The 15,943-nt window shown below is 42.5% G+C and overlaps 1 protein-coding gene and 1 long non-coding RNA gene across 12 annotated transcripts in view; one reads left to right on the top strand and one right to left on the bottom strand.

Annotated features, from left to right (window-relative positions):
* The window catches only part of LOC147185782 (protein 4.1-like), a 37,991-nt gene extending 28,602 nt beyond the window's left edge, over nucleotides 1-9,389 (top strand). For 5 of the 11 annotated variants that reach the window (XM_086104495.1, XM_086104497.1, XM_086104498.1 and 2 more), the window contains 8 exons: nucleotides 754-921; nucleotides 2,226-2,297; nucleotides 2,582-3,058; nucleotides 5,495-5,623; nucleotides 5,811-5,909; nucleotides 6,133-6,213; nucleotides 7,172-7,286; nucleotides 7,450-9,389. In XM_086104495.1, the coding sequence (XP_085960621.1) occupies nucleotides 754-921; nucleotides 2,226-2,297; nucleotides 2,582-3,058; nucleotides 5,495-5,623; nucleotides 5,811-5,909; nucleotides 6,133-6,213; nucleotides 7,172-7,276 (1,131 nt within the window). In that variant the 3' untranslated portion in view covers nucleotides 7,277-7,286; nucleotides 7,450-9,389. Of the gene's footprint in view, nucleotides 1-753; nucleotides 922-2,225; nucleotides 2,298-2,581; nucleotides 3,059-5,494; nucleotides 5,624-5,810; nucleotides 5,910-6,132; nucleotides 6,214-6,273; nucleotides 7,287-7,449 lie in introns of all 11 variants that reach the window. The other 6 variants (XR_015099465.1, XM_086104501.1, XM_086104500.1 and 3 more) reach the window with 6 other exon arrangements.
* Nucleotides 8,305-11,570, bottom strand: LOC147185781 (uncharacterized). Its single transcript, XR_015099466.1, has 3 exons — nucleotides 11,409-11,570; nucleotides 10,456-10,637; nucleotides 8,305-9,541 (listed from the first exon to the last, which is right to left on the bottom strand). It is a non-coding gene; the product is annotated as an uncharacterized LOC147185781 (long non-coding RNA).
* Nucleotides 11,571-15,943: the final 4,373 nt, after the last annotated feature.

Here is a 15,943-nt window from a genome sequence, read left to right as displayed (position 1 = left end):
TATATATATATATATATAACACCAAGTACTCCCCCCCAAAAAATAATCATTTTTTGGGGGGGAGTACCAAGTTCCTTATTTTTGTAATGCATAAGATCATATAAACATATTAGCTTGAAAATGTAAAAGAAGAGTACTTCAGTTGGTTATTATATCAATTTTATACAAAATACTGAAAATGTTATGCAAAAAATGGAATAAAAAAAACATGTAAGGCAAGGAAATGTGAGTCACAACATTTATTTATACACAAATAATACTCTGCGTGTGTCCGAGTGTTTATAACAGGAATTTTTATGAAACATTAAATTAGAATTTTTTTTTAAAGATGACAAAATAAACACTTAAATTTGATGATTTAAAAAAAAATCGTAATAAAGTAACAGCATCAGAAATGGAGCTCAACCAATCCAGATGTTTTGGGCAATCCTTCATAGGATCACCTCCAATGCAAAGAAAGAAAATTCCATGTAAGAAAATGGCCGACGCCCTGTTTCCACTCTGGCCAGCGCACATGATCACCGCTACCACTGTGGCAAGCCAAGCATCACGTTCATTTGAAAAGTCACTGCAAGGCCACAGTGAAATCTGGCGTCTGTCTTGACAGCCTAACGTTCCTGTGACCAAATATCCCATCATCCCTCTTTCTTCCTTCCTTGTTCCCATCTTATTGCTCTCCCCCCTCGCTACCCACATCCCTACATACATAACCCCCATCCACCCTCTTCCTTCCCCTCCTTCCCCTCACATCAGGACCACAATAAGACCCAAGAGGAAGTACTGAAACACCAGGCTAGCGTTAGCGAGCTCAAGCGCTCTTTTATGGAGGCGCCGCCTCCCTCCCCTCCGCAGCACAACTTGTGGGAGAAGCGCATCACCTCCTCTCCTGCCACCACCCCGCGCGTTCAGCAGCCCGCAACGGTATGTCCCGTCCGGACCGGCCCTTCCGGTTTCGTATACAACATAATGTCGAAATCTGCTCTGAAATGCACCACTTTCCACGTTTAGTACCGTATTGGCCCAAATATAAGATAGTGTTTTTTGCATTGAAATAAGACTGTAAAAGTGGGGGTCGTCTTATATTCGGGGTCTAGGCATTATACCCATTCACGACGCTAGATGGCGCCAGATATCATTGAAGCGAATGCTAAACTTGACTCCCCAGGCCAAAGTGAACCCCTGTCATGAAGAATAAAAATAAAAATAGCGGTAGCACGAAGAAGAAAAATAAAAAATAGCGGTAAGAAAGAAAAGAGAAGAAAATCATAGAAGAGATAACAGAAAATGGAGAAACGTAGCGACAATCTGGAGAAAAGTGGGTCGAAGATCGGCCAGGTTAACCGCCAGCTGAGGAGAAGTTATGGTGTAAACTTCAAGATGCTTTTTCTCTCAAATATATTGTTATAATAGTTTGTTTCAGATGTACTGAAATTATTTTCTGTATAAAAATTAATTTGGTGTTCAAAAAGTCTTTTTTCAAACTTGAGTCTTGAAAAACAGGAGGTCGTCTTATAATCAGGGCCGTCTTATATTCGGGCCAATACGGTATTTAGTGGACATTTTTATTCCTTCCTTCTTTAGTCGGACCAGAAGACATTTTCTGCTTCTCGGTGTGGAATTTAATTCAAAGTGTAACAATGACATTTTCATGAGCGCTTATAATTTTGTGTGGAGTTTGCATGTTCTTCCTGGGCCTGTGTGGGTTGTCTACCTGTGGTCCGGTTTCCTCCGACATTCCAAAAACATGCCTGGCAGGCTGATTGAACACTACCAAATTGTCCCTCGGTGCGAGTTTGAGCGCGGATGGTTGTTCGTCTCTGTGTGCCCTGCGATTGGCTGGCAACCGGTTCAGGGTGTCCCCCACCCACCGCCCGAAGACAGCTGGGATAGGCTCCAGCACCCCCCGCGACCCTTGTGAGGATAAAGCGGTTCAGAAACTGAATGAATGAATTATTACAACATGCTATATAGGACACACGTAGCAATTTATCGAGCCAAGGCCACATATGTGCTTTCTAAATTCATCCACAGTACATTTTCCGAGTGTCTGGGGTATGTTTTGAAAAGATTTCGAGCAGCGTTTTTTTGCGATGACGCGTTACACAACATGCCAGCGCGACCGCGTTATGCCGTGTGAAAGTTGGCCGTGTGATTGACGTGTGCGCCGGCTGCCTGTGCGTGTGTGTGTGTGTGCGTGCGTGTGTGTGTGTGTGTGAGAGACGCAGGTGCCTGTAACAGATGCAGCATCAACCGCAGCTTTTGCAGCGGATAACAGCGACACCAAAGAACCCATCAAGGTGCTCTATCTAACCTTCACTCCGTTTCTTTTTCCATCCAGTGCAGCTTCCCATCCGCACGACGTCCAGCGATATGTCCTGTTTTTTTTTTTGTTTGTTTTCATAACATCTTTTCTGCATCTCCTCCCCCCACCTCCACTTTTATGTCCAATGATCATATTTTGTTTTTGTTTTTGTCTCCCATGCTGTGTGTGTGCGTGCGTGTGTGTGTGTGTGCGCGCACCTCATTTTGTGTGTGTGCATGACGTGTACACGCGCCTGCACATGCGTGCGTGTGTCTTTAGACGACGGAAGTTGAAATTGAAGAAACTGTTGTGGTGCGAGAGATTTCCACCAAGCCCATCGTCCCGGACGAGCACGCGCAGGGAGCGGAAGAGGCCGCGCAGAAGAAGAAGATGAAGCAGCAGCGCGAGAGCGTTTCGTCGGAGAGCGAAAGCGAGGACGAGGCGGAATATCACCCCAACGTGTCCGTGTCCATCTCCCACACTCAAATTCCAGAGGAGAGAGAGGAGGAGGAGGAAGAAGAGGAGCAGGAGAAGTTGACGGAGGTTAGCCAGACCGTCCAATCTGGAAAAGCAGAGGAAGAGAATGAAGAGGTAGAAGAAGCCACGGTGACACCCGGCGAAGCTCCCAATGGTCCAACCCAGCACGCGGAGGCCGACGCCCGGCCAGTGGCTCCCGTACACGAAGAGGAAGTGCCCAAAGTGAACGGCGAGGCCACGGTGGTGGACGCGCGTCCACAGGTTATTTGTTGCTCTCAGGTAAAGTCAGGGGGCTACCACCTGCGGAGCTTCCGGGCTCATCAAAACCCCCACACCCCGCCGAAACACGCTTTTTCCTTCCCGCTTCCCAACCGTGTCGCTCTCCTTCCTGCTTTGGCGTCAACATTCAGGCACCGTGTGCATTCTTTCAAATCTTGAGGAAAAAGAAGAAAAAAAGGAAGTGTCCTTTCAGTTAGTTATGTTATTGTGACAATAACCCTTATAACACACGGTTCCAGCAAAATTGCCTTGTCAGAGACTTAACAGATGGCCCCGGCATTTAAACTCATTAAAACACACAGAAACTTATTAAAGCACACTTTTTGAAGGATTCGATGACGACTCGAACGAGACTTCTCACTCGCACATAGAGCCCTGCGTGCTTGCTTCAAGCTGTTTGTCACTTCCAATTGTGGTTTATTTTAAAACTGACATATAAAACAAAGGCGAGCACCAAAATGTTTACATAAACCATATAAGGCAGTTAGCTTAATGCTAACATGGACTCAAAATGGAGATTAGCATTGATGTTATGGTAATTAGAGGCCTTCAAACAACCTCTACTTTATCACACACACACACACGTCAGCAACATATACCTGTACAAATCCCCGAAATAGAACAGATTAAAAAAACGTTTTTGAAAATAATTTTGTTTTAACCCCTCACAACATATTTAAACATCCAAACCTATTCAAAATCAGTGGTTTTAGTTTCCTGTAAAATTCACACTTTCAACAAAATTAATTGAACATTTTCTATGCAAACAGAATTATTAATTAGAATTATTAGCTCGATGAATTATTAGTATAATTTCATCGAACGAAAGTCTGCTTGCTTCATGCTAACATAATGTGAAACACGATCGACTGGCTAATGCAACTTAGCATAGATTTGACTTGAATTTCAACTTTCAAACAACTGCTGCTTGAACGCATACCAACAGGTCACCCGCGTCAGTCACGGCGCTGATACTTTCCGCCGTCCTCCCCTGGCTTTTGTGGAGGGTGTAAAAGGGGCTTATGTATCCGCTGCGTTCACCGCATCGCTTGCCGCCGTGCACGTGTGTGTCGTGACGTCATACGGGGTATTTTGAGTGTGTGACGCTTGTTTCTAGGCCAGTCTTTGTGCGGCGTTTGATCATGTGGTGGCGTACCTGTGCATGTGTCGCATGTTCTTCCCACATTAGGCCAGTGGCGCCCGGTGGTCAACTGGCTTGTCGCTATAGCAACGCATCGGCGACAACCAGCCAACTGTCGCCCACTCGGCTGAATGTCATCTTTGCATGTTGTGTGTACACTTGGTTGGTGCGGGGGGTTTTTTTGCCTCCCTGCATGTCGACACCAAAGATTTTGCTGCTTCTTTTTGTTGCTCTCAATCCTGCGTTGTTGTGTTTCATGATGTTGTCTATCAGCAGAGTCTGCCCCCTCAAAAAAAAATTTTTTTTAAGGACCTCTATTTCTGCCACGTTATTGATCATGCATTGTTGAATTTGAAAATAGATTTTAAGCTTATGCGAGGTTGGCTTGGGTCGGCTCTGCTTTGTCACAATTGTGACGTGTGTGAATGTTTGTATGGTGGTTTGTTGTGAGGGAAAGCTTCCCATTCAATAGGATCAATGGCGCTCTCAGAAAGTAACACAATTTAAATAAGTAATACAGTGGTACCTCTCCTTACGCAATTAATTGGTTCTGGAAGAAATTTCTTAACTAGAAAATTCTGTAAGTCGAGACGCGTTTTCCATGTAAATAACCTAATTCGTTCCAAGACCCCCCAAAAACTCAGACATAAATGTCTAATGAAGATGCTAGGTAATAGCTAATGGCAGAGTATGTTGCGTTCAAGATACTCGGAGCTGCGAGTAGCAGCCCATACTGTATTTTTACCTTTCGTATCTTGAAATTTCTTTCGTAACAAGAGTTTCGTTTTCGTTTTTCGTTTTCATTCCTGTTGAGACGTTTCGTAACTTGAAAATTTCATATAAAGAGACTTTCGTGAGAAGAGGTACCACTGTACTAAAAGAAGACCCATTGCTAATAAAGTTTAACCCTTTTCATGCACCAATAATGAATAACCTGATAACATGATCAACCGTCCATGGTAGTAGCCACTGTCCCTTCGGCCAGCACTTCCAATGATTCTGAAGGCTTTGGGCAGATTAAGTTAACTCGGCAACACAAAGGGGCTGAAATCTAATTGGATAAAAAAAAAAATAGTAATAATTTTCCGTGAATGTATAGAATTTAATGGAACCAATTTTTAGCTGTAAATGTAGGTCAGCGCTTTTGTTAAGTAGGCCGTGTTTAATACATTGAATAGGAAGTACCCCCCCCCCCATGCGCCCACTCCCAAACAATGTTTGTCCTTCCTAACAAGCTAATTTTTCTTTTAATGTCTTAACCCTCCTTCCATCTCTCTGTCGTTCCCCCTAACCAGCCCCCCGTGGTTAAGACAGAAATGGTGACAATATCGGACACGTTTGCGGCGCAGAAGACCGAGATCGCGACCAAGGAAGTGCCCATCGTGCACACGGAAACCAAGACCATCACATACGAGGCCGCACAGGTGCATGTCCGAAGGCAGATTGTCATCCCGTGTGCATGTTTGAAGGCTTGATTCATCCCTGGACAATGCAAATGACAGATTCATTCCTTTTTCTCCCCCGCAGGAAAAGAGTTTGTTAAGGAAGAATAGAAATCATGTTTTTGGTTTTTTTTTTTTTTTTTCCTCACACTGATATATTCTTTTCCAGCTGGACGGAAGTGGCGACGGAGAGCCCGGAGTTCTGATGACGGCTCAGACAATCACCTCGGAATCTTTATGCACCACCACCACCACGCACATCACCAAGGTGTGAAAACACACACACACGCACATACAGCACATACACGCGATTGTACTTTTGCACTGTGGTGGCATAAATCGCTTCTCTAACACACATTTTAAGTGACCGTGAATTCGAAAACTGGATATTAACCCCTTTCAGGTACACAGCGGTTACTCCAGTGGACAGTTTGCCACGTTATCAAGGGTGCGTGAAAAGGGTTTAATGTAACTGCAACGTGCCATTGCAGACGTTAAAGGGCGGCCTGTCGGAGACGAGGATCGAGAAGCGCATCGTCATCACCGGCGACTGCGACATCGACCACGACGAGGTCAGTGTGCAGTGTTTTTTTTCTCGAATGACCTTATTTAATACCGTTCTGCGTTCAAAGTCCTCTGAAACAAAACTACGGAAAAAAGGTTTGTCGTCTGAGCGGTTCATGGACGAAACGCCGCCGGCGACATGTGGAGCATGTTGCTCTTGCTGAACAAAGATTCACATTGATTGCCCGTTACCTTTGAAGCCTACTTCATATTCATGTGGGCTGCGCACGAAAGAAAATACCGTATTTGCTCTGAAAGTGGCTATTCCTCCATTCAAACCCGGAACCTCGTAACTGTGAGGCAGGCATGCTCACCACTAGGCTGCCATGCTCCCATCAGTAACAAATGTTTAGTCACCTCATTTGACGAGACGCTATCGTTTGCAACCACTCAGCCCATTTGAACTCGATGATTTATAAAATATTGAGAATCATCACAATTTTTATTTTAAAAAAAACGTTTTCATAAGGTCACTTTTTGCCTATTGTAGGTCATTCTGCTGTACAATGTATGTTCCCTATATTATTGTATTCCAAAAATGCTAATTATGCCCTGCAAAGTCTGGAGTTGAACAAATAATTGCCACCATTTGATTGAATACGGTATGCTGAGATCTGCATGCATCTGCCCCGCCATTGCTTTGTTATTCCTTGAGCAAATGTAAGCGCATTCAGGCATCTTACATTTCTACATATAACATATTCAGCATTTTTTTATTTCATTTTTTTTATTTGGAATGTGCTTTATTTTGAAATGTTCCCAGCCGATGTCCACGCTGGCCATTTTCAAACGTGAAATGGCGCACGTAATAGCGATGGCACATTTGGCTTCCGTTGTCATTTTCTTTTGTTTTTGTGTTGTCTTTTTTTTTTCTTTCTCCCATTTTGTTTCACCTTCCCTCGGTTTGTTACATCGGCTGCTTCGTGCTCGCCGCCGCCTCTTTGTGGCCGTGATACGCTACTGCAGGCTCTGGCGCAGGCCATTAAGGAGGCCAAAGAGCAACATCCTGACATGTCTGTCACCCGAGTGGTTGTTCATAAAGAGACCGAACTGGCTGAAGAGGACGATTGATGCAACTCAGGTATTAGTTGTTATAATAGTTTTTTTTGTTCGAGGATAATAAACAGTGTCCAGTGGGTCGTGAATTAGCACCAGTTGTAAAATAGGTCAAAACAGTCAGAAAGCAGTAATCTACAGCAAGAAAATATCACACCCCCCATGACCCCCCCCCCCCTTTCATGCAGAGCTGAAAGGCCCGTCGGAGATGTCAAGAACCTCTCCGCCTCCCGCAACCACTGTCTTGGACCTTGAGTGACAGAAGAGGCGCAAGAAGAAGACAACCAATACTCAACCCCCGCCCCAAAAAATAACAATCAAGAAAATAATAACACACTCCAAGGGAGCAAAAGAACCACATTGTTAGCTTAACATTCGTAGCATGTTTTTACTTCTTTTTTGATGTTTTTCCATAGTGCTTTTATTTTATTATTATAATTTTTATTTTTATTTTTTTTGGACATAAATGAGACAATAATACAAAGACGGGGTGCTTTTATAAGTCATGAAAAATTATTATCATTATCATTTATTAAACTAGACACTAAAGTTTCACATTTTGGGAAAAGTTTGGTATCAGCCTGTCCCCTGTAGTGGTGGGGGGAAAAAGCTACATAATCTAAAATAATATTTTTTTTTAAAAAACCCTCACTTTTTTTTTTTAAATATTATTATCACTTTTTTTTTAATGTTCATAACACAATATCTTCCCACCCCTGCTCTAATGTGAATAGTGCGGCGCCTTCCCTCACATCAAGAAACATAATCATAACCCAAACCAAAACACTCACATACTAATGGTACAAACAAGTGGTGACATATACCAACCACTCGTTTTCATTCCTCAAAGTTTCTTCCGGTTTTCAGTCCTCACTTTCGAAGAAAAAAAAAAGCCGTAAAAAGAACATACACTTGATACAAAGCTTTCAATCTATTGTTTTTATACTTAATGTGAACGGGTTTAGGCTACAACTGACTGATCTACAGATAAGGTGATAGCAGACACAATTTTTCCTGTACCCGTGAAGGGGGTGCAGGCTTGATTGGGAGATCTTTAAGTTGGTTTAATGTGAAAGCACATCTTGTGGACATGAAGGTATCGCAGCGTGAGTTTGTAAGCATCGAGATGACATCCACGTAGAGTTTATTTAGGTTAGGCTCATTATTAATGATGGCTACGGACAGGTTGTGCAGTTCTTCGGAACACGCTGATTTTTGGAGGCAACAGAGATTGAGAGTATAGGATGATTTGAGATGCCCCATGTGACATTTTCAACAGCAGCGGCATTGTGTCGGATAAATGTTTAAAAAAACAACAACATTCCACCTGTCTAGACTGGAAACTTTTTAAAAATTGGATTTGTTCAAATTGATACACTTTTCCACACCAAATCTTCTAAATGGTTAAATATTTTAATCCAATGTTTATTTTTTAAACAATGGAGTTTTCTTAAAAAACACTGGTCTTAACTGCGATGTACTGTCATGACATTCCACCGGAGGAAGAAGCCGGAAAATATTGATTTCTCACTTCTGTCTTTTTTGATGCATATGATGTCACAACTCTATCTGTAGCTTTACTCTGCCCACGTTTGATTTTCTCTGACTATGTGGTCCTTTTTTTTTTTTTCATTTTTGTAATGTTGCCGAGCGGATTTTTCTTTTTCTTTTTGGGGATTAAACCCCACAACAATTGACATGTTGTTTCACTCTGAGTTGCAGGTTGCAGTATAAATGGAGCAGTGGGGCTGCAAATCCAATTCCTGGGAATTTTGTATTTGAGCTACCAAGATTCCTGAAACCAATGCAGTGTCCCAAAGTCACTTGATGCTGCCTTAATACACATGTGTGTGTGTGTATGTTACGTGTGTGGGGGTGTATTCGGTTTGCCATCATTTATTCGGACCAGCTGCAGCATTATTTTGTGCCCCTCAGCCCCCCCCCCCAAAAAAAATAATAATAATTCACACACAGAAAAAAAAAGGATTTGTGAAGTTAACAGGCAGCCCCATTGCTCCTGAGTAGCCAGATTCTTTCTATCCAGCAACTTAATTGGCCTGTATCACCCCGGCAAACACACACAAATCAAGTCCTTGTATAACAGTTAAAATAAAGGATTGTAATACTCTTTTAGGTGTGTTCCTTTCTTGCTCCGTATTTAGTCCAAGGTTGTCTGGTGTACGCATGCGCGCCGATGCTTCTTCTCCTGCTGTGCATTGGGTTGGACCAGCCTGAAGATGGCGCTCCTGTCTTGTGAAAACCCCGTCAGATCAGCCTCCACTGCGGACGGAGCAACAATATAAAATGGTATTACAGTATTGCGTACGTATGTCGTACATTTATTCTTATCTCACTTTTTAGGTCATTTGTATGACTTTTTAGGTCATTTGAAGGTAACGCCGAATAGCAAGTTGGTCTCGGCACGTTTCACCGGTTCTACAACGGAAGTGCAATTAAAATACAAACAATTTGCTTTCTTATAATTGAATTGATTTATTTGAAGTTACATTATAATCATGACCCTAATACATAGTATATTAAAATACTTTTTGTCGCACGAGTTTGTGGATTTTTATTTGCAAACATTTTCAAATGGTAACGATGGCGTCCGTTTCAATTGCCTACGTCATCGACTGGGGACATTAACTCATTTCCATCTCCGTCAATTCGTCAACAAACTACGCAAGTACATTTTTAAAAACATTGCTTTGTGGTTTCCAGTTGTCCAACATGGTCAATATGCCCTCAAAAATAGAATTTCTGACCACAAAGTCAGTTTACCGAAGTACTGAATTGTACACTTATGCGTCGCGATTAAGTTCTAACGTAATTTACATTTACGTTTGCCTGCGTTGGCTCGCACAGTTAATAAATCCACCTAAGAGTGTCGATACGTGGGTATAAAGGACCTTATTGATGACTTGGAACCAAATATAAACGCTTTCGATGCGGAATTGTGATGAACCTAATTGGTTGAACTTTAAACTCTCAAGCTCGAGGTCATGGGGCCCGTTCTGAACTTCTTAAAAGTATATATTTACACACCTCACAATTAATTGATAATCATTTACAATATAAATAATGAGTTGGTTGTTACATCATTGTCCGCCAAATTTCATTTTGTCTTATTAATGTCAGCGAAAGTAAGGCAGCACATTATGGACTAAAATATTGGGACATTATTCTGCGCTTACCCTGGCTGAGCTTCCAATGGAGATAGACCACGACTTGCAACAAGAGTATGCAAACAGACACGAAGAGGCAGAACAGGCACAGCTGTAGGAAGCTGTCCGTCTCCCTGTCTGTCCGTGTGACTGTCTGTCTCAGGAACAGAGCCAGATCGGCCCAGGGCCCGCTCAGGACCTCCATCCCACTCCTGAAAGACACCAAGACACATGGACTGATATGGTAAATCACTTTTTATGGCATTTATAATTGGATATTTGTCATCATTGGTTACCATCCTTGAAACATGGCGAGTTTCAGAGCTGGAAGAAATATATTTGATAACTTATGATGCTTTGATTCTTACAAAGGAGTGTTAGGACAGCACTGAAAATGTTTTAAAAAAAAACATGACAAGAACAAAGCAAAAGTGACTCGTGTTCCGCAAAAATCGATTCGAAGACTTTCCACCTTTAATCCACGAGGTTTCTTCACTTATAAATGAGCAAACTCAGCATTGTCAATTCAGTGCTGTGTAGAGGAGAGCGATGACCTCGACATTGTCGAGGTCAAGCAACCCCTCCACACACACATGGCACAACATCAGAGAGCAGTTTGTCCGGGTCCACAGTCAGCAGTTCATTTGCATCTCAAAAAGAAGGTGCCTTGCTTTGAGGACAACAATACTGCACGGGGAGGACGGCTGGTTTGAAAGATGTCGAATCCATCGATCTCAACACATTCCAAGGTTTGCAGGATCACCTATCATCTGCCTTTATCAATGCCTTGACCTCTTTGCCCCCCCCCAGCCCCCCCGCGGCAGACACACACAAATTGTCTCCTTCCACAGCAAGAGCGGCCACTAACGAGCCAGTGAACGACCGGTTAGTAAGAAGGACGGTCTTTCACCACAGGCACTTCGAACTAAGAGCTGAATTTTCATTGAAGTATAAAAAGTTAGCAAGAAGCCTCAAATACTCACGTAAAGTACCGGCCGCTGTCACAATGTTCCGATGACGGTCTTACAAACTCGACAAGGTGTCATTTGAGCGGCACTTTTTGCTTGTGCTTTTTAATCCAGTTCACAGTGCTCACACTCTTTCTCTCTCCCTCTCTGTCGCCACTGATGATGATGATGTGAACTTTGTTCTTTTGCACCCTTGTGATTGCTAAGCAGATTAGCTGCACAGGCCCGTGCTCGTGTGCGTGCGTGCGTGTTGTTGAACCAACCATCCAAAGGTCATTTATCGTCACAATGTGAAAAACAAAACTCCCCCCCCCCCCGTACTTTAATCATTGAACCCATAGGACAAACACACTTTTGCCCAGATTGACTTTCTATAAAGTAGAAATAAGTCATGTAAATCTAAATTTGACACACAACAGAGAGAGGGGTGTAATTAAGAACCATGGCAAATTTGCATTGCAATAGCATCAGGTGTCCGTGCTTGACTCAAGCTCATTTAAATGGCGCTTCTCTCAGGAGGCTGCGTGTGTGTGTGTGTGTGTCCGTGGTATGTGATTTATACATTATTTTCTTCAATAGTGGACGCCAATTGTCACCTTTTCTATGCCTCTGCGAGTTCTTGCCGATTATTTTGATGCCTGCCCTTCGATCAATGAGGTCTTGAGGATGTGTGTGTGTGTGTGTGTGTGCGTGGGCGCTTCGTCAGCGATTGAGAACAGACATTTTATTGATTGTACATTGTTACGAGGCCAACTAAAATCTCTTTCCCACACTATCAAGACGGACAAGTTCATACTATAAAATGTGTGTGTCTGTGCGTGCGTGTGCGTGCATGTGTGAGTGTAGCATGTCATACATAAAACGGCTACGGTTGCCATTTGCCAGAGTCAAGCTCGACATTGAGTGTGAGCCGTGTTAGTCCAAAAAAAAAAAAACCCCATTGTGAAGCAGCATGTGGTTCAGCGTTATTTTTGCACTCTGTTCCAAGTAACCGTACACAATTGTGTGTCTTTCAGATCTTACTCTTGGTCATGGCCTTTCGTATTGGCGCGACAGCAGCAGCGTTTTTTTTTTTTTTTTCCGTCGAAAGACCTCGCCTACCGCATGGCTTGGTGAAGCAGCATGTTGTTCAGCATTCCCTGCCGAGTGTCTGTCTGACCTCTCGAGACCTGCCAGGCTCGTGCGCATTTCTGCTAACTACGGGGAGTGACTGCACGGCTTGAAGGGTAAGCCATCAAAGCACAATTTTAATGAATTTGCATCGATTAATCCACGCGCTAAATTGCATTTCTCCCCAACGACTTTCACGGCATCACACCAGGCTGATTATCAACACACTTTAATTACTTTGGTGTATTTGAGACACTCGTACCATTTGCTTCCTTGTGATTTCATATTTTCATTAACTGCAGGATGCTTTTCATAACGGTGCACCTCATTTTTTTTCTTTTTTTTTTGGAAGACATGACGTAATAAAAAGTACCCAACAAACGATGGTGTTTAGAAAAGTATGTTGCATCCTGCCTAGGGAACTTTTCCATCACCCTTAAATTCTTCTTCCAGTTGTCATGGCAACCCCACTTGGCCTTTTTAGCATAAGTTACGCCAGGGGTTGCCCCTAATGCTTGTTACCATGCCGACAGTGGCTTTTTTTTTTTTGCCATGTACTTAAATGAACACTGTTTTTTCCTGCATTACGTAACAGGTGTGACATTTGTCCGACAGCGGCAATTGACTGGAATTAATTAGAGGGCAACATCGCTCAAAAATGAAGAAAACTGATTTAAAAATATATATACTGTATATATGTACATATATTAGTGCTGTCAAACAATTAAAATATTTAATCGCGCCTAAATGTATAAGTGTCATAGTTAACACATAATTAATCGCAATTAATAGCACATTTTTATCTATTCTAAATTTCCTTTGATTTCTTTTTGTCCTATTTTTCCCCATTTTAACGCTCTCATCAACATGGAATCGGGGATCCGTTTTCTTTGTGCAAAATGCAAATATTTACTGAAACAACAATTTCGATTTTCAATTTTACATTCACATTTCTCACTTGGAGCAGCCATTCAAACTTGGAGCACATTTTATTATTTTAGCGCAACGTAACATCCGCTGTGACGTGATGCCGCATTAATATCGCGATAAAAAATGTATCCCGTTAAAATAGATTTAAATTAATGCCGATAATAACGCGTTAAACTGACATCACTAATATGTATATATATACTATATACTGTATATCTACTGTATATATATATATATATATATATATATATATATACCTGTATATATATATTTTTTTGGTCAGAAATTCCTTGATGGACTTCGTGGTGGAAATGAATTTTTCTACTTTGCATGATTTTCACTGTTCTGGGGCACCGTGTGTAATCTTCGGAGTTAGTGGCAGACCTGTAGCAGAGGTGAGGTGACACCTCTGTATAAGCAACTTCAATAATATCAGGCCCAAGGTGCGAAGTTTGCAAAAATTTTGCTGCATGTCAGTCGGACAAAGTCGACCCGGCAGTTTGTTTGTTTTTTGTCTTCGAAAGCAGTATCAGATTAGTATGAAATTCTGGGACGGGTGTGTGAAGTTGACAAAGTCAACGTGGCGCTTTTGAGGATACTATTAAGAATAAGGCAGGCGGTGTACCGTATCTTCCGTTACGACTTCGATGTTGCAATTCTTGCGGGATCGCTGTGTGAAAGAAGTTGTTGTTAGCGCGACAGAAGGATGGAGATTAGTGCCGCTGGGAGACTGGACAGCGGGGTGAGGAAACATGGTTGGTGGACGCGTGAGACACACCGAGGGAGAGAGTGAAGAGAAAACCCAACAGGAAAAAAAAAAACGTTGCCACGATAGATACCTCTCGTTAATGTAATTTAGCGGTGAGGAGGCGGGTGGCGGAGACGACAAGTGACAGGAATAATTAATCCTCTCATGTCTGTTCTGTCCGAGCTCTAATAGAGTTTGATTGACAGGAGTATCAGCGAGAGGATGGAAATGGCGCTCCTTCAGATTAAATTAAAAGTAAGAGAGCTGGATATAGACACAGAAAGAAACTTTTACAACTGCTAATCTGTTGCCACGGTGAACAGCCGGCCAGCTGTGGTTTCTAATTCACTGGGAAGCCCCCGCAGCCTTTATTGCAGTTAGACCCACAGAGTTTGCTGCGGTCATCACTTTTGATCGGAGTTGCCCAAGTCCGTTCCTTCGAAAGCCACAATCCAGCCTCTTTTATAGAGCTGATCATTTGAATCGGGTGTGTTGCAATAGGGCGACATCTAAAATAAACTGGATGGGGGCTCCTGAGGGCCGGATTTGGGCACCAACACATCCAGTTGTGGGCACCAACAGAACATTTTGGAAATACAATTTGGCCGTATCTTGATTCGAAATATTTAGGCAGCGGACGTAAGAGTGACATTGATACTGAAATCCATCATGCTTAAATTGCTTTCAAACACAGCCTAAAATTGAAATCGATCAAAAATGTCACTGCAAGTGCAGACAACACGCGCCAGGCATGGCCTGAAAGAAGACAGTACATTTGAGTTTAAACCGGGTGGCGGTGTTTGTAATCCTCCCGTTCATGACGCGATTGGGAGAGGTTTCGCAGAGGAGAGAGTAATGCAGCGAGACGACAACTGCTTACGGTAACCTGGGGTGGGGGGGGATCAAGCTGCTTTGAAGTCAAACCTTCCAGGCAGCGGAGGAGAGAAGAAAGCGCAAGGAAGCATAAGATGGCGAGACGCCATGCAACAGCCTGCAGATTCTGTAAAGTGTGAATTCAGAGATTTGGTTCGGAATACATGACACATGTTGGAAGGTGATTGCTGAAAACCTGCAAAGACACCATTTCTGTTGTCCTGAAACGTTACGGCTCATTGCCAGTCTACTTTCTCCGGCCATTCTTTGCTTTGTAAGGTATTGCTATTGATAGGATCAATACAGTAATCCCTCGTTTATCGCGGTTAATGGGGACCAAAACCACCCGCGATAAACAAAAATCCCCCCCCCCCCCCAAAAAAAAATATATATATGCTGTCAGGCTGCTGAATAAAAATAGCAACAATAATATTAATAATAATTAAATGATGTGGAAAAACAAATGTAAATAGCACTGCGATTTATCCATTTTGTATTTACATCGCACTTAATTGAACGGTGTTTGTTTGTTTTTTCTTCTTTCTTCTTTTTGCCCACATTCTTGCTGCTGGAGGCTGTAAATTTCCCCAGTGTGGGACAAATAAAGGATATCTTATATATATATATATTTACTGTATATATACAGTACATATATATTAAGTCCGCAAAAAGTTCGCAAGTGGCCCGCGAGAAGCTGCAAAACAGCAGCGAGTCACATAGAGCAACATATACAGTACTGTACTCCACATACATGGAGTACAGTATAGTACTTTAAAAAAAAAAAAATTTTTTATGAATATGCTTGAAAAAATCCGTGATGCACTGAAGCAGCGATAAACGAACCCCGGGATCACTGTATTCTGATTTCTCCGATGTCTTTATTATTATG

Source organism: Hippocampus guttulatus, chromosome 23 (genome assembly GCF_054856545.1).
Source record: "Hippocampus guttulatus isolate MCC_2025c chromosome 23, RoL_Hgut_1.0, whole genome shotgun sequence".
Classification (NCBI taxonomy): domain Eukaryota; kingdom Metazoa; phylum Chordata; class Actinopteri; order Syngnathiformes; family Syngnathidae; genus Hippocampus; species Hippocampus guttulatus.
The sequence above is the reverse complement of the archived record's forward strand: the minus strand, read 5'-3'. Positions and strand labels throughout refer to the sequence as shown.